This window comes from Coregonus clupeaformis, chromosome 34 (genome assembly GCF_020615455.1).
Source record: "Coregonus clupeaformis isolate EN_2021a chromosome 34, ASM2061545v1, whole genome shotgun sequence".
NCBI classification, from domain to species: Eukaryota; Metazoa; Chordata; class Actinopteri; order Salmoniformes; family Salmonidae; genus Coregonus; species Coregonus clupeaformis.
In genome coordinates, this window is record NC_059225.1 from 43,277,755 (window position 1) to 43,296,121 (window position 18,367).

The 18,367-nt window shown below is 39.7% G+C and overlaps 1 protein-coding gene and 1 long non-coding RNA gene across 3 annotated transcripts; both read left to right on the forward strand.

Annotated features, from left to right (window-relative positions):
• cbln2b (cerebellin 2b precursor) lies at positions 1 to 3,309 on the forward strand. The gene is made up of 4 exons (XM_041862202.2): positions 1 to 123; positions 557 to 1,098; positions 1,874 to 1,993; positions 2,200 to 3,309. The coding sequence occupies exons 2-4, from the start codon at positions 805 to 807 to the stop codon at positions 2,395 to 2,397; spliced, it is 612 nt and encodes a 203-aa protein (XP_041718136.1). The 5' UTR covers positions 1 to 123; positions 557 to 804; the 3' UTR covers positions 2,398 to 3,309.
• Positions 3,310 to 10,580: 7,271 nt separating this feature from the next.
• Positions 10,581 to 18,002, forward strand: LOC121549485. 2 transcript variants are annotated; one of them, XR_005996825.1, is made up of 4 exons: positions 10,581 to 10,631; positions 10,846 to 10,977; positions 17,106 to 17,258; positions 17,666 to 18,002. It is a non-coding gene; the product is annotated as an uncharacterized LOC121549485 (long non-coding RNA). The 2 variants fall into 2 exon arrangements; XR_005996826.1 differs by having other exon boundaries at positions 10,583 to 10,631; positions 10,823 to 10,977.
• The last annotated feature ends 365 nt before the right edge of the window (positions 18,003 to 18,367 follow it).

Here is an 18,367-nt window from a genome sequence, read left to right on the forward strand (position 1 = left end):
AATTGAAGCAAGGGGCGATCCCTTTTCAGCACAGGATGCGAGCCCACCGCTCAGTTCACTCTGCGCGCTGCTTCCTATGCGGAATGAGAGACTGACTCCACGCTATGGATAGGCCTACTACAGGTACCGTACAGGCGTCTTTTCGGGAACACAGATGTATGGTGTTTGGATAGTGCAAAAGAGTAGGCTAGTATAAGAGTGGCCAAATTAAACTTGAAAGGAATAAAAAATTAAATCACCCCCATTGACCTTAAATCATTGATCACATTGATTGCTTTTAGGATTTCCAAATTGCATGAGTATTTAATAACGTTCATTTAATAATGGGAGGTGATACATCTCATATTTACTCATTTGAATGCTATAGCCTAAATGAAATGGCCTACATTTGACGCACTTACTGTATAGGCTACCTTCGAATTCCGTGCGAATTACGCACGGGTTTTTGTGTAGTTCTATGGATCCCAATGAATCCTTTTTAACACTCAGTTTAGTATCTCTTAAACACTTAATAGTATGTCATAAATCAGTTGTTATTTGTTTCTTAAATCACCAGGAAACACCACCACACCATATGTTTGAAGACCAGCCTAATATCAACTGAGACGCACAGGAGGAAGGGGAGTGTGAGAAAGAGAGAGCGTGTGTGTCAAAGTGTGTGTGTTAGAGAGAGAGCGAGAGAGAAGGGGAAAGCGCGAGAGAAGAGGAGTAAGGTTGGACTAGGTGATCGCGTCCTATCAAACCTCCAAGGAGCTGCCGTGTAGAATCAGTGTGCACAGGAAGGATCAGAGTTCCGACCAGACCATGGTGGTGCCAGCCCGCTGCCCGGGCCCCTGTGCCATGCTGGCGCTCAGCCTCTTCATGGGATACGGAGTGGTGCTCTGCGTCGCCGGCCAGAATGACACGGAACCCATCGTTCTGGAGGGGAAATGTCTGGTGGTCTGTGACTCCAACCCGTCCTCGGACGGCGGGGTGACTTCTTCGCTCGGGATATCCGTCCGTTCGGCGGGCGCCAAGGTGGCTTTCTCTGCGGTGCGCGGGACGAATCACGAGCCCTCCGATATGAGCAACACGTCTATGACCATCTACTTTGACCAGGTCAGGCGTCCCGGGAATTTGCGCATGCAAATATTGTCCCTATCTGGATAGATAATTCATTTGGGGATTGATAAGATGTTTAATATATATTTTTTCTGAAGCGGCATACAGCATAATTTGTTCATGCAAATGGTTTATGATAACTTGACCTGGGTTGTGTTTATGCGTTTGGAGATTTCTTTCTCTCAAAAACTTGAGCGCAGTTTTGGGGAGCCTCTGCAAGAAAATGTTGCAGTATGATAACGGGGACATTTTGATCGTTGTGCGTAATTACCCCAAATATGCATAAAAGCTGCAGCTTGATGCAAATGTTGTGATTTGAAAATATGTAGGTTATTGTATATATAGTCTGGCTTGTGTAGGTTTAAGGGACGCGCAAGCACTGCGGCGCAACAATAGATGTGACTGCTGCTGTAAATTCTCCAACCATCAAGTGGAGTATTTTTACGCCCAGCTGGTGCGCTGGAGCATTATGGATAGTATTATATTAATTCATTGCACCCCCTCCAACAAAACCAACGTGTATTTATTGAAATCAATGATTCGACTACTACGTTTATCGACTTCAACTATAAACATTTATTGTCCAATTGGAAAACCGCAAGTGACAGGCGAGCAGCATTGGATAATGTGCGTCGCGCCTTCACAGGACCACTCTATTACGGAGTGTGAAAGTGCTTGGTAATCTGGCTAGTTTAACCCTTGCCGTGTCTCAGTCTGTGATATGGTGACTCTGGGTGCTGATTGTGCGTTATCTTGTCGCTTTGTGTTGCAGGCTTTAGTGAACATCGGCAACCATTTCGATCTCAAAGCGAGTGTCTTCCAGGCGCCAAGGAGGGGAATATACAGCTTCGGCTTTCATGTGGTCAAGGTTTACAACAGACAAACCATACAGGTAAGACCAATGGTCAACATTTGCTTTACTATGATCGCTATTCAACGTTTTCTGATGGTAGGCCTAGTTGGGCTATAATGTATTGTTGTAGGCTATGCCACGGAGCAGCCTACCCAAATGGGTACATTATTGGTCCGTAATTAGAGTAGGCCAACCGTACGATGTAACAGGTCTGAAATCTATGCGTGCTGTTTCCGTTACACCAGGTCAACCTGATGCAGAACGACTACCCGGTCATATCAGCTTTCGCCGGTGACCAGGACGTTACACGGGAGGCCGCGAGCAACGGCGTTCTTCTGCAACTGGAGCGCGAGGACCGGGTGTATCTGAAGCTGGAACGGGGCACGCTCATGGGCGGATGGAAATATTCCACTTTCTCAGGCTTCCTAGTCTTTCCACTATAATTTAATATGCGATCACGGAAATCGCAAACGTGACTCCTCCACGGTTGAGGAACGATAAAGACAAACATTTGCTATTTTATTTGAACTAAACTGTCAGACGAGGAAGAAGACAACAGACATATGTGTACACACACACTATACAGTATATATTTAATTCAAACATGAACGTTTCTTTGGAGTTCATACATTCAAATCCATCGACCAAACCCAATCTGGAAGGATAACCGAATCGATCGCTCCGTGATGTATAGGCTACCACTTGTCGATTATTTGGATTTTATCACTTGGGAATCAATTAACTTTTGTCAACAGACAGACGAGTCAGTGTACCTCTGTGTACCCGGACTACTGAACAGATGAGAATAACGTTATATGAATCGAAGAACTAAAAGTCCCGAACTAGCCTACATGTAGGCCTATTTTCCAATCCTCTATTTTGTGTTTGTATAGCCTATGGCATAGAACTAGGGTTTCCGTCAAGTGAGGTGTATGGAATTATAACGGACGTCCAAGAGAAGAGTGCTTTCACGCCCAAAGCATTTTTTGCACGAATGGAAGATTTGTTTTGTTTTGTTTTGTGCTGTCTATGGTGTTCCGTTTTGGATGCTGAACATATTGAAAACAAGCCAAATGTAGGCTGCCTAACTATCCAGAGATGACATTAAAAGAGAAAAAAAGGCAACATATTTCAGCCAATGGAGACATCTATAGAAACTCTTTTACAAAAAACATTTATCGAATTTATAAAGTACATATTCACATTATGGTGTGTTCTACTCTACATTTCGGATCTGCGTAGCTTTGACTGATTTAGTGTCCAGTGACGTTGCTCACAAATGTACATTGTGAAAATAACAACAGAAAAAAATCCCTATATATGATGTCCCGCCTAATAAAAAATATTGTATTGTATACGCGTATCTATTCACTTTTATTCTATACCATTTTGGGCTTGCAAAAAAAAAAAAAAGCTCGAAAAGACACCAGGTCTGAAGTAAGTTAAGAAATTAACGTTCAAAGTCGAAGTAATCGTGACAGAATAGGCCACTAATAAAGTACTGTACAGCGAACGTCCTTCTCGGACCTGTAGCGCACTACAGATTGGCGCTGTACATGGTTTTCATCTAGCAGCGGCTTGAACTGAATGCAATGCTACGCGCGTCACCGTACACTGAAGCCCACACCAAACCCCATTCAACTCTCGTTGTTGAAAATAGTAAGCAGATTGCTATCAACTTTTCATGTTTCTTTATTCTAAGATCAAAGCAGAGATATAACAACACAATACAATAGCATATTGACATTGTCAAGACCGCTCTATTTTGATGTGAGTAGTGATAGTTATTCACTCATTGTAATTATCTTAGCCAAATAATTATGCAATGCAGAGACAATGCGATAATGTTTTGGGCCTGCTGTAGAAAAACAACTCTCCAGCACACACACACAAACAAACAAACAAAACACACACACACACACACACACACACACACACACACACACACACATACACAGATCAAAGTTGTTTTTCAGTTACGATGTACACGGATACATTGCTATTACATCTTCACAACTGAACAATCAATAGTACATCAATGAAGCCTACTCTATCTCTAGAGCTTTGATTTAATCACAATACTGCATGGATATGGGAGCATCACAAAAAGTTCAAATATGCCATATGCAAAACGATGCTATCAAAGATGCACCCCAAACAAGTCCACATAATTACAATTTCATTGTGGTACATAGAAACCAAGGAAACCACTATCTTATCATGTAAAACTGAAAGTGGGGAAAAAAAGTATTTAGTCAGCCACCAATTGTGCAAGTTCTCCCACTTAAAAAGATGAGAGAGGCCTGTAATTTTCATCATAGGTACACGTCAACTATGACAGACAAAATGAGATTTTTTTTCTCCAGAAAATCACATTGTAGGATTTTTAATGAATTTATTTGCAAATTATGGTGGAAAATAAGTATTTGGTCACCTACAAACAAGCAAGATTTCTGGCTCTCACAGACCTGTAACTTCTTCTTTAAGAGGCTCCTCTGTCCTCCACTCGTTACCTGTATTAATGGCACCTGTTTGAACTTGTTATCAGTATAAAAGACACCTGTCCACAACCTCAAACAGTCACACTCCAAACTCCACTATGGCCAAGACACAAATGGTGGCTGACTAAAAACGTTTTTTCCCCACTGTAAATGTCTGGTCTATTTCCAGTGTGTGTGTGTGTGTGTGTGTGTGTGTGTGTGTGTGTGTGTGTGTGTGTGTGGTAGCAAGTATATTAATAGATGCGATACCAAATGGTGCCTAGATGCTGTATATAGGCCTATACCATGCAGGTCTGATTGGCATTCGTTCTTTGATCTAGGTTAAAGGGGAACAAACTAAAACAAACATTGATATGGATTGAAGATAGTGGCCATGAATGAAACAGATAGTAGAACAAAGGGAATTGGTGTGGTTTAGTTATAGTGTAGCCTAATAAGAAAATAAGGGAGATGGTAAGTACACCTACACTTGTCATGCCATGTGGAGTGTAGTTTTCAGCAAGGCAAGGCTGGGATGTGGATCAATGGAATACTTTAGTTTGACCTTTGCATTGGAGCCTAGGTCTCTGTCTGATTTAGAGACCAAACCCGCTTATTTGACTGTTGCTACAAGATAATAAACAGCTCATGGGTTGTTTTGAATTGTCATAACATTAGTATAAACTGTAGATTGTGATGCTTTATCTGATCTCATACATTTAAATTGAGAACAATGAAACACCATTTTCATAATGATGCAGGTGTGCACTGCAAGCAGTCATGACAACAGCAAGATGGCTGACTTTAGTGGTTGGATAAATGTGATTGGATAGGCTCTGCTCAAAAGAATGCTGAAATGTTCTTATGCAGATAATTTTTTGACTTGCCAATATAATATGTATTGAAGTTGATTAGCTCACCAGGATCTCCTAACTACGGTTACTTTATATTCAGCTATCAACAATGGCACAAAATACTGAGATTGTATAGTCTATTATACAGAAAATCTTATAAAATGTAATGTCCAAAAAATCCAAGATGGCAGCAGGATTGGCCTTGACAGTGGAACCCAGCTGGCAACTGCCTAGGGGATCAGTGTCTTAACTAGTTCGATCCAGTTTTTATATTCAACATGCCACACACTAGGCAGGTTTCCATTGGCCCAGATTTATTAGACAAAAGCAATGTCGAAAAAAAAAATGTGACATAGGAGAAATGTTCTAAAGATCGACAACGTTTTCATCTGTTCTACAGGGGTGGATTTTTATTTTGTCAAACTTTCTTTATTGCAACAAATGATGATGGAAACAGTGTTTTTCGAATAAATGATGATTGCCTAATTATTTTGAAGGTACGCAGGGAACTTGATGTCATTAAGTAACTATAAAACTCCACTCAACATTTAATTCTAAATGCTTACTGCTTTCTAAATCTATTTTTCAACCATAACAAATAATATTTATTTGCAGGACAAGGATTGTCTTGACTTTCAAGAATGCCTGAATTGCTTTGCCTTGTTTTTCTGGTTAGCTGGATGCAAGTTTCACCATCCAATTATTTCAGATCTACAGGAGTGCAAGTTTCACCATTGCACGGACTGTGGCAGTTATTATCATTATTAGAGTATGGCAAATATTAGTACTTTCTTGCATTCTATCCATGCTGGCTTTTGTGGGCTACCTGAGACATGAAACAGGTGGGAGGGCATACAGGCTGTGACCAATTTATTAATGCGCAATTTGCCTACATGCATAATAATAATAACACTTCAACCACTTCATTTTTATTCCACACTCTAGATTATAGTAAAACAAATATTTATTTTAGGTGTGATGTCATTACGTCCAGCTGTTTTTATCGACACAAGACAGTTCAATGGAAACGCAATGGACAAGTTCATGGAAACGTAGCTAGTGTGTGAAGGCAACAGGCACTTTGAATAAGCTAATACTACCTACACATCTGTGTGGATATCGGCATCCATTGGTTTCTACTAATTACCAAAGCCACAATGTCAACATTGGCTATATTGTAAGAATTCTTGAAAACAAAAACAAGCATTTTGGTCTTAATTGACAGTTAAGGTTAAGCATAAGGTTAGCAGTGTGGTTAAGGTTATGGTTAAGGTTAGGGTTAGGTTTAAAATCACATTTTAAGAAGATACATTTTAGAAATAGGCGGGTTTATGACTTTATGGCTGTGGTAACTAGTTACGACCACATCCGTTTTGCGGAAACGAGACCTAAATCTTCTAATGGGACTCCAACAACTGAGAGGCCTGCTGTTACTTCGACAGATGCCAGGCCAGGGATGAAGTAGCATGAAGTAAAATGGCTCTGGCAACCAACCTACCACTCACCACTTCACTCTCAACAACTTATTTGGACAGCATTTTAAAAAGCTCTATGAATTTGTGATTAAGCCCATACTGACTCAAACAGTCTATTTTCAGACCATTTATTTTCGTAAGTATGGCTGTATCTCATTCTCTTATCTCTTCATGGCTTGATTACTCAGAAATGATTCTACATTGTTGGTGGTCAAATGATCTCAATCCGTAGAGGCAGACACAAAGATATAAAACTAGAACTAGGGTTTGTGTACCCTTACGAAAAAAGATTGCCGTCAGAGTGCAGTAAAACTGCAGTACACTGCAGTAATTTTGCATTGTAAGTGCAGTTCAACAGCAGTACACTGCAGTTATTCTGCAATTACTGCATCCAAAATACCAGAGTCGGCTGTAGTTACTGCACAATATTTTCCCAATTTGTAGAAGAAAATTGACAACAGGAAGCTGATGCTAGCACATGATCAATCCTAAACACTGTTTGCCACGACAGGCGCTAGATGAGTATATTTGATGTTACCACCATATAGCATTGAGGAACATTAGCCACCTAGCTGATGTGTACATCTTTATGCCCTTATGGGTGTGAACCATGGTTAAAGTAGCCTATTGGGTGTTTGCAACAGATATCAACAAAAAATTTCAAAGATGTGAAATGATAACACCACCATGTGTCCGCCCCAATAACACCATCAATCCCTGTGTATGGGGGGCACTTTTATGGATGTACAGATGGCAGTATATTGTTCTTTGTGGGCCCGATATAAATAAGGATAAAACTGGTACCACCCATTAAAAAGCACTGAGCTAATATGGCCTTTTAGTGTTTTAAAGACGTCTTTGTTTCATGGTTAGTCTCTTGGAGGCAGGCATGCTTCTCGTTAAATATCCTTTGTGGCCTCGTCTCTGGGTTCGTGTTTCATTTAAACAGCTCATCCAGCAGGATTCTAGACTTCAATGTGTGCCCTCACGGCATGCAGCACTGCAATACTTAATGCATTACAGTCTAAATTACATATTAGAGTCATCAGAGGCATATTATGTATGGGTTCAGCAAGATGTAATGGATGTCAGTTGCAGTTATTCATTAAACTGTAGGTTTGGTGAGGAGTCTTAAACACACACACACACATACATAGACACACACACACACACTCGCTCCCCTCAGAGAGACACAGCTGTAATTCCTACCCAGTCAGGCTTGAACAAAATGCCACATATCTAAACATTTGAAAAATGCCAGAGAAAAAAATAAATTAAATTAGAGCAATCAGATATTGAAGTCCTCTGGTGTTGACTTGAAGGCTGTCATCCAGAGAGCATCACAACTGTAACTCATCTCAGCCAGCATTGGTGTTTACACATCTAATTTAATTGCTTCAGCTTGCATTTATTGGTAAATGTAACAAAAACAAGTAAATTTTCTGGGAGAAAACAGTGGAGTATCTTTGCATCGTCCTGCCCAGACTTTTGATCTATACAGCTGAAATAAAACCATTCAATGATTATCATTCTCCTCACTTACCAACAATGCTCCAACAGTGGAGTATACAGGTGATTAACTATTGACAACTTAATGAAAACCATAACAAGTAAATACCATGGAACAGAGTTTGATCTTGTTGGCAATCACCATTAATCTTCAGATTTCCATCAAATTAAAAACACATTTTAGTTTAGTTTTAGTTTTTGAGGCCTGCCTAAGGGTAAAGCACAATAAACACAGTTGGAGCGTACTGTATATTGCTGTGTGCATATGTCCCTTTGCTGAAAAACATTGTGGACCTTATGAATCAATATACTCAATCTGATTGTGAGGGGCTCTTTACTGCCACTTTACAGTATGTAATCTGGTTCTCTGCAGAGTCCTCTGAACATTGAAGGACCAAACTGCTTCTAGAACAATGACAAGCCATCAGAAATCCTATTTCAGTAGTTTTCTATAGTTTGAAGCTATTTGACACACACAAAAGCCCCAGACTGGCTAATTGTCCCTCTGTCTCTCTGAATTTGGCAGAAGGAGTTTGCATCCACCCACTGGGCACAGACGTCATTTCAACGTCTATTCCACGTTGATTCAACGTAGACGTGGAAACAATGTTGATTCAACCAGTTTGTGGCCCACTGGGCAGGCTTTGTTTGTTCTAATGTCTCTCAGTAGGAATCCAAAGGACTAATAGGACTTCCATCATGCTTGACGCTTCCCCTTAAGGGGAACAGTAAAGAAAAACTCAAGCATCAAAATCACAAGAGACCCACTAACAATGTACAGTATCTTTTTATTTAACAATGAACAGCCAAGTAAATACATGTAGTCATGGCAAGTAAAACACCTCACACAAAATGTCTCCTCTGCCACTCATTTTCTCAAGTGTTCCTCAGCTATCCATGTGTTGCTAAATTTGCCCTAAGTGTGATTCTGGGTGAGAATAATCCTTTCACAGCAGTATTTTTATATTTAGTGTGCTTTCAGGCAAAGCTAGCGGCACTTCCTTCTGAGTTGAAACTATGCTTAGTCCCACACTCAATCTAATATCTAATGTGGCAGCAAGTTAAAAAGGAAATGTATACTGAATGGTTATCGCTAGCCCTAATGGCCCCGCCCTCTTTGTATCATAGTCAAATCTCCTTCCATAGGTTTCTCTCCAAACGAGCTCTGTTAATTTCATGGTCCTGCGGTAATGGCCTAGCAATAGGAACATAACCACCTGTGCCCTTCCCTTCCCCTCCTTAGGAATAAAACCAACCAATGCTTTGGCAAGGGAGGGAGAGAAAGAGGCAGGGAGGGAAAGAGGGCCTCATCAAGGGGAATTATGCCTTTCTATTCAAACATTTATAATCTTTAATCACATATTAGTGCTAAGACCCCTCATACATCTTATCGAGATAATAGTTTTAGCAACAAAAAGGTCAGAGCTGATGAAACACCAAGTGGAAACGTTGTCTTACTCTAACGAAACACACTTGGGAGTCCAAGTCCTTCCTACTATGCTTTGGGACATTGATTCATTTATTGATAGCCATCACCTGTTCAGAACCATTATATGTGCTGCATCTGTAGCTTCTATCCCTTCTCTTGAAGGGGGTTCAAGACCCCTGCGATCACTGTCATGGCCGCCTGATGACCTGGCCAATTTACACTTGAATGAGAAGACACGGTAGCAAACAGGGAGAATACACAGAGAGGATAGATAGATAGCACGCACAGCAAGCACTGCACGGTGGCTGGTTAATAATGCATCTGTTTGCCTAATAAGTAAAGAGACGCATATTACAGACCCAAACATCAGACAGACACCCGCCTCTGTGGAAGGACCCTGTGTCAATCAGCTCCCTGAAGAGATGGAGAGAAGGAGACCGAAGAGAGAAAGATGGAGAGAAAATAGAGAGGGAAATCTGTTTATTTCTTCTGTCTTTCCCCCCAACTCAGCAATATCCATACTGCTGAAATGTGCAATTCCCCAAAGAAACACCCCCCTCTCCCCCACCCCGCATCCCTCCTACTTATGGAGACAGTACAGTAGACTATGCAGAGCTAGGCAATGCAAGCCAATCTCGTATGAGGAACTTTGATGATGAGAGTCCCCGATATATCATCTGTCTACACATTAGATTCAGTCAGTGTCCCAGCCCCACAGCCTAACCAATTTAAACACTGTGCATCAGCACTACTCTAGCACTACTGTAGCAATAGGTGGATGACATAAATACACTGCGATGTGAGCTGGGAGATGCTCTGACACAGAGGGGGGTGTCATACTTACATTAGGTACAATCCTTTGATTGTTCCGTGGTTGCCATGGAGCTGAGGTGCTGTGAGGCCGCCTAGGCAGAGAACTCTTGTACATTTGTAAGTATTTTATAGTTTCATCAGTTTTTAAATAGCATTTTTTTCAATCATTGTTGTTCGTTTTTGATAACTTGTTGAGGGTTGACCTAAAATATCTGGTGGTAACCCATGTAGTTACTTGACTGGTGATGGGAAGTCCATTTATGTGGCTTGGCTAGCTAGCTAACTATTTGAACGATGCATCAACACAGAGTAATCTTTCCACCTGACCCAGTTTCTGGAAGGAGGTTGAAAGCGGTGTGCGGGATGAGAAACTACAGGCTCGCCTCGAAGGGGACTGTTCCGGATACTACCAAGATGTGGTGGTCTTTTCTGGAGCTTTTACAACCGCCGAAGCATCATCCAGGTGGGTGCTACATTTTCGGGAGTTGACGATCCAGCCTATTTAAATGTTGAGCTGAATATCGTAGCCGTCAAAGCTCCTGGTGAAGAGCTCTTGTGGCCTGACTAACATTTTCCCCTGGCTGCACCATCATGTAAAGAGGAAGACAGTTCACGAAGGCCGCATAGGGACCAAACCAACAGTGGACTTAAAACTAGCTCATGGATGTCCATAAATCATTCAATATTATAGAGGTTTGTGCCAGTTTAAGTTCAACGATATAGTAATGTTGTTATTTATGCTGGGTATGTTTATTTATGAACAAGTAGTTATTTAATTTCAAATGTGGCTAGTAGGCTACACGGGCAGGGTTTGAAAAATGGTGTGCATTGCTAAGACATAGACATAAGAGTTTGGGACTGTGAAATATTGCCACTATCCTAGCATTATCTCCTTTAACAAGCAGTAAAACGAAACTAGCAAAAACACGATTAGTATTTATTTGAGATTTGCAGGTTTGACAGAGTTATTGCAACATGCATGCCTATATACTCACACTGAATATACAATCATCATAGTTAAAGCAACACCACTAAATGAATAACTGCTACTCACATACACATAACATGTCATTTAAAGCAGAAGTCTAACTTGCAATACACATGTTACTTTAACTTCCACATACAGTGCCTTCAGAAAGTACACATTTACTTTTTCCACATTTTGTTGTGTTACAAAATGGGATTAATATGGATTTAATAGTCATATTTGGTAAACGATCTACAGAAAATAGTCTGTAATGTCAAAGTGGAAGAAAAATTCTAAAATGTATTAAGAATTAATGAAAAATGTGAGATAATATAAGGAAAGTACTGGAAACAATAGAACACTATGAAAAATCTGGGAAGCCAGGCCTACTATTCATAGCAGACTTCAAAAAGGCATTTGATAAAGTACGACTGGGGTTTATATATAAATGCCTGGAGCATTTCAATTTTGAACAATCTCTTATAAATTGGGTTTAAATCATGTATAGGAACCATAGGTGTAAAATAATAAATAATGGCTATTTCTCTGAAAGTTTTAAACTGTCAAGAGGCATGAAACAAGGTAGCTTAGTGGCTAAGAGCGTTGTGCCAGTAACTGAAAGGTCGCTGGTTCTAATCCCCGAGCCGACTAGGTGAAAAATCTGTTGATGTGCCCTTAAGCAAGGCACTTAACCCTAATTGCTCCTGTAAGTCGCTCTGGATAAGAGCGTCTGCTAAAATGTAAATGTCCACTATCGGCATATCTATTTATTATTGCCATCGAGATGTTAGCTATTGAAATCAGATCCAACAATAATATCAAGGGATTAGAAATCCAGGGCTTAAAAACAAAGGTGTCATTGTACGCTGATGATTCATGGTTTTTTTTAAATCCACAACTTGAATCCCTCCACAGCCTCATAGAGGATCTAGATACATTTTCTAACCTCTCTGGATTACAACCATATTATGATAAATGTACTATATTACGTATTGGTTCACTAAAAAATACAATTTTTACATTACCATGTAGTTTACCATTAAAATGGTCTGATAGTAATGTTGATATACTCTGAATACATATTCCAAATGAAATAAATGATCTTACTAAATTTGAATAGAAAGTGAGCAAAAATAGATAAGATCTTGCTACCATGGAAAGGTAAATACCTGTCAATTTGTGGAAAAGTTTAGTATTATCCCAGTTTACCTATTTGCTTATGGTCTTGCCTACCCCTCACTTTCAGGTATTTGAAAAGGAAATCATCTCCCAAATATCACTATTTCTAAAACAAGCCATAGAAGGTTGGTTGCAATTTCAATTTAATCCTCCAGAAATGACAGAACAAATATTGCAACAAATATTGTGGTTAAACTCAAATATACTAATTGATAAAAAAAACGTTATTTTTTAAAAAAATGTTTAAAAAAGGTATAATCTTCGTAAATGATATTATCGATAGGAATGGTGGAGTTATGTCACACATGCAGCTAACAAAAACATATGGAAATGTCTGCTCTACCCAAAATTACAACCAAATAATTGCAGCATTACCGCAAAAATGGAAGAGGAAAGTGGAAGGAGGAAAAAGTAAGGAACTTGTCTGTCGGCCTTGCATTAAAGAACATAATTGGTTAAAGAAAATTGTGATAAATAAAAAAGTTTACCAATTTCATTTAAGGACCAAAAGATTGACAGCCGTCCCATATAGATTGCAAAATAGTTGGGAAGAGATTTTTGACGTACCGATTCCATGGCATAGTGTTTATGAACTGATACGCAAAACGACACCGGATTCAAAATTTAGAATTTTTCAATTTAAATTATTATGTAAAATTCTTGCTACCAATAGAATGTTATTTGTATGGGGGATATAATCTTCCCAGCTCTGCATATTTGGCTGTGAAGAGACAGAATCATTAGATCATTTGTTTTGGTACTGTCCATTTGTAGCTTGTTTCTGGACACAGGTCCAGGAATGGCTGAAGGATTACAATATTTGCATGGAGCTGACCCTGCAGATAGCACTACTGGGTGATCTGAAAAGTCATAGTCAATCAATCAATAATATAATAATACTTTTAGCAAAGATGTTTATTTTCAGTTCACAAACTGTAGAAACTTTGAGAATAGAAAGGTTCAGAACTTTTGTAAAACATCACAGTACAGTTGATAAATATATGGCAAATAGAAATCCAACATAGGTGGTGTTAAGATATAGATGGGAGGTGTTGAATGGAGCTGAAGGATGGGACTAATAACAACTAACAACAAGATAACTCATGTAAAGCATACTGTGTCCATAATAAGTAAGTATTTTAAGTTTATAGTTTACTCCAATTAGGGGAGGGATGGTGGGGTTGGAAAGTAATAATAATAATAGAAATGTATTCAAAAAAAGGGTATGTATATATATATATATATATATATATATATATATATATATATATATATATATATATACAGTGGTGTGAAAAAGTGTTTGCCCCCTTCCTGATTTGTTATTTGTTTGCATGTTTGTCACACTTAAATGTTTCAGATCATCAAACAAATTTAAATATTAGTCAAAGATAACACAAGTAAACACAAAATGCAGTTTTGAAATGAAGGTTGTTATTATTAAGGGAAAACAAAATCCAAACCTACATGGCCCTGTGTGAAAAAGTGTTTGCCCCCCTGTTATAACACAACTCAACTGTGGTTTATCACACCTGAGTTCAATTCCTCTAGCCACACCCAGGCCTGATTACTGCCACACCTGTTCTCAATCAAGGAATCACTTAAATAGGACCTGCCTGACAAAGTGAAGTAGACCAAAAAATCCTCAAAAGCTAGACATCATGCCGAGATCCAAAGAAATTCAGGAACAAATTAGAAAGAAAGTAATTGAGATCCATCAGTCTGGAAAAGGTTATAAAGCCATTTCTAAAGCTTTGGGACTCCAGCGAACCACAGTGAGAGCCATTATCCACAAATGGCGAAAACATGGAACAGTGGTGAACCTTCCCAGGAGTGGCCGGCCGACCGAAATTACCCCAAGAGCGCAGCGACGACTCATCCAAGAGGTCACAAAAGACCCCACAACAACATCCAAAGAGCTGCCAGCCTCACTTGCCTCAGTTAATGTCAGTGTTCATGACTCCACCATAAGAAAGAGACTGGGCAAAAATGGCCTGCATGGCAGAGTTCCAAGACGAAAACCACTGCTGAGCAAAAATAACATTAAGGCTCATCTCATTTTTGCCAGAAAACATATTGATGATCCCCAAGACCTTTGGGAAAATACTCTGTGGACTGACGAGACAAAAGTTGAACTTTTTGGAAGGTGTGTGTCCCATTACATCTGGCGTAAAAGTAACACCGCATTTCAGAAAAAGAACATCATACCAACAGTAAAATATGGTGGTGGTAGTGTGATGGTCTGGGCCTGTTTTGCTGCTTCAGGACCTGGAAGACTTGCTGTGATAAATGGAACCATGAATTCTGCTGTCTACCAAAAAATCCTGAAAGAGAATGTCTGGCCATCCGTTCGTGACCTCAAGCTGAAGCGAACTTGGGTTCTCCAGCAGGACAATGATCCAAAACACACCAGCAAGTCCACCTCTGAATGGCTGAAGAACAAAATGAAGACTTTGGAGTGGCCTAGTCAAAGTACTGACCTGAATCCTATTGAAATGCTGTGGCATGACCTTAAAAAGGCAGTTCATGCTCGAAAACACTCCAATGTGGCTGAATTACAACAATTCTGCAAAGATGAGTGGGCCAAAATTCCTCCACAGCGCTGTAAAATACTTATTGCAAGGTATCGCAAACGCTTGATTGCAGTTGTTGCTGCTAAGGGTGGCCCAACCAGTTATTAGGCTGTAGGGGGCAATCACTTTTTCACACAGGGCCATGTGGGTTTGGATTTTGTTTTCCCTTAATAATAACAACCTTCATTTCAAAACTGCATTTTGTGTTTACTTGTGTTATCTTTGACTAATATTTAAATTTGTTTGATGATCTGAAATATTTAAGTGTGACAAACATGCAAACAAATAACAAATCAGGAAGGGGGCAAACACTTTTTCACACCACTGCATATATGTATACATACACTACCGTTCAAAAGTTTTGGGTCACATAGAAATGTCCTTGTTTTCCATTTTCCAATCACTAATTTATCTTGATTAGATAAGTATTAACCCCCCTGAGACAATACATGTTAGAAACACCTTTGGCAGCATCTTTTTGGGCATGTCTCTCAGAGCTTTGCACGCCTGGATTGTACAATATTTGCCCATTATTATTTTTTTAATTCTTCAAGTTCTGTCAAGTTAGTTGTTGATCATTGCTAGAAAGCCATTGTCATGTCTTGCCATAGATTTTCAAGACGATTTAAGTCAAAACTGTAACTAGGCCACATTCAATGTCTTCTTGGTAAGCATCTACAGTGTATATATGGCCTTGTGTTTTAGGTTACTTTCCTGCTGAAAGGTGAATTTGTCTCCCAGTGTCTGCTGGAAAGAAGACTGAACCAGGTTTTCCTCTAGGATTTTGCCTGTGGTTAGCTCTATTCCATTTCTTTTTATCCTAAACAACTCCCTTTTCCTTGCCAATGACAAGCATACCCATAACATGATGCAGCCACCACCATGCTTGAAAATATGAGGAGTGGTACTCAGTGATGTGTTGTTTTTGGATTTGCCCCAAACATAACACTTTGTATTCAGGACAAAAAGCTAATTTCTTTGCCACATTTCTTGCAGTATTGCTTAAGTGCCTTGTTTTCACTCTGTCATGTAGGTTAGTATTGTAGAGTAACTATAATGTTGTTGATCCATCCTAATTTTCCTCATATCACAACCATTAAACTCTGTAACTGTTTTAAAATCACCATTGGCTTCATGGTGAAATCCTTGAGCAGTTTCCTTCCTCTCCGGCAACTGAGTTAGGAAGGACACCCGTATCTTTGTACTGACTGGGTGTATTTGTGCACCATCCAAAGCCTAATTAATATCTTCACCATGCTCAAAGGGATATTCAGCTTCTGCTTTTTATTTTTTTTACACACCTACCAATTGGATCCCAAATGAAACCTCCCTGGTCTTTATGGTTGAATCTGTGCTTGAAATTCACTAATCGATTGAGGGACCTTACAGATAATTGTATGTGTGTTGTGCACAGATGGGGTAGTCATTCAAAAATTATTTTAACCACTATTATTGAACATAGAATGAGTCCATGCAACTTATGTGATTTATTGAGCACATTTTTACTCCTGAACTTATTTTGGTTTGCTGTAGCAAAGGGGTTGAATACTTGTTGACTCAAGACATTTCAGCTTTTCATTTTTTATTAATTTGTAAAATGTTCTACAAACCAAATTCCACTTTGACATTATGGTGTATTGTGTATAGATTAGTGATACAACATCTCAATTTAATCCATTTAAAATGCAGGCTGTAACACAACAAAATGTGGAAAAGTAAAGTGGTGTGAATACTTTCTGAAGGCACTGTAAATCATGCATTCATGTCATGAAAATTCAACTACTAATGTCAATGAGAGATATTGGGGTTACACGGTTGTATCATTTATTTTATTTAGCCAGGATAGTCCACACAGTAACACATCTTTTTCAGGGAGTCAATTTACAATCCAGCCCTGAGTTGTCCGAAAACAAACATCAAGCTATTGAAGATCTCTAGACGGTCCATCATGGATCAGAACAGTCTCTATGCCAACCAGTAAAATGTCAAATCCAACCTCAGTTCATCATATCACCAACATATGGGGTGAGTAGCATAAAGCTTGCCGGAAGGATTGTCTTACATTCACTGGAGTCAGTTTAGCCTGGGGCTCCACAGCAGACCTGGAGGAGCGCTACAGGCATGGTAAAGGGCAAAATACAGACTAGATACTTCTATGGAGGATTCAGTTTCATCTACAATCAATCCACTGCAGAGAGAGAATGGGAAATATATTTATCAGATTCAATTATCAACTGCCGGTTTCGCCAGTTTCTTTCACATCCCTATCTGATGCTATACTGTGACTTGTGGCCTCATATTTCAGATAAGTAATTAAGCATCTGTGTTGCTTACAGCAAGCACACACACACACTTTTTTGGTCTGTCCCAGATAGCGTGTTATGGCTAAGCGTGCCTGTTTTAAAGGATGCATTGGATTCGTTGTGTTGCAGGGTGGATCAATGCCAGGCATGCTGATTAGCAGTGGGCAGGTGTAGCCAGAGGCAATGTGATAATGGCCAAAGCATGCAGAATCACATCACCAGCCATGAGAGTCTATGGGGGAACCTTGTGCACGCCTGCACATACAGTATAGATAGACTGCAGGCATGCATGAAGAGATCACTCACACAAACACACAGACACGCACACACACACACCAGCCTCCTGAGGGAGGAATGAACCTGTTGCAGTTAAAGGGGTCAAAGGGGAGCCCTCAGTCCAGCAAATTACTGATATGCTGTGCTCCCTGGATACATGACCTGACTTCATGATGAATGGAAGATTCTATGCCTGGAAACAAAACCATCCTGCCATAGCTACTGTATGTAAGTCGCTCTGGATAAGAGCGTCTGCTAAATGAATAAAATGTAAATGTAAAATATGTTTATACAAACCACTGCCTGCACACGCACACACACACACAGACACAGACACAGACACAGACATACACACACACACACACACACACACTACTTATTCTGAACACTGGAAGCATGCTGACTATATTAAATACTGAATCATACTGAATGTAAGTTCTGTTGAATTGAGCCCTAGCTATCTGGGATACAAAGCATTTGTGCCTGTAATTCAAAGTATTCCACAAATCATTTAGTATACTGTATCAAATTTAAAATCCTAAACTCCCCTTTAGG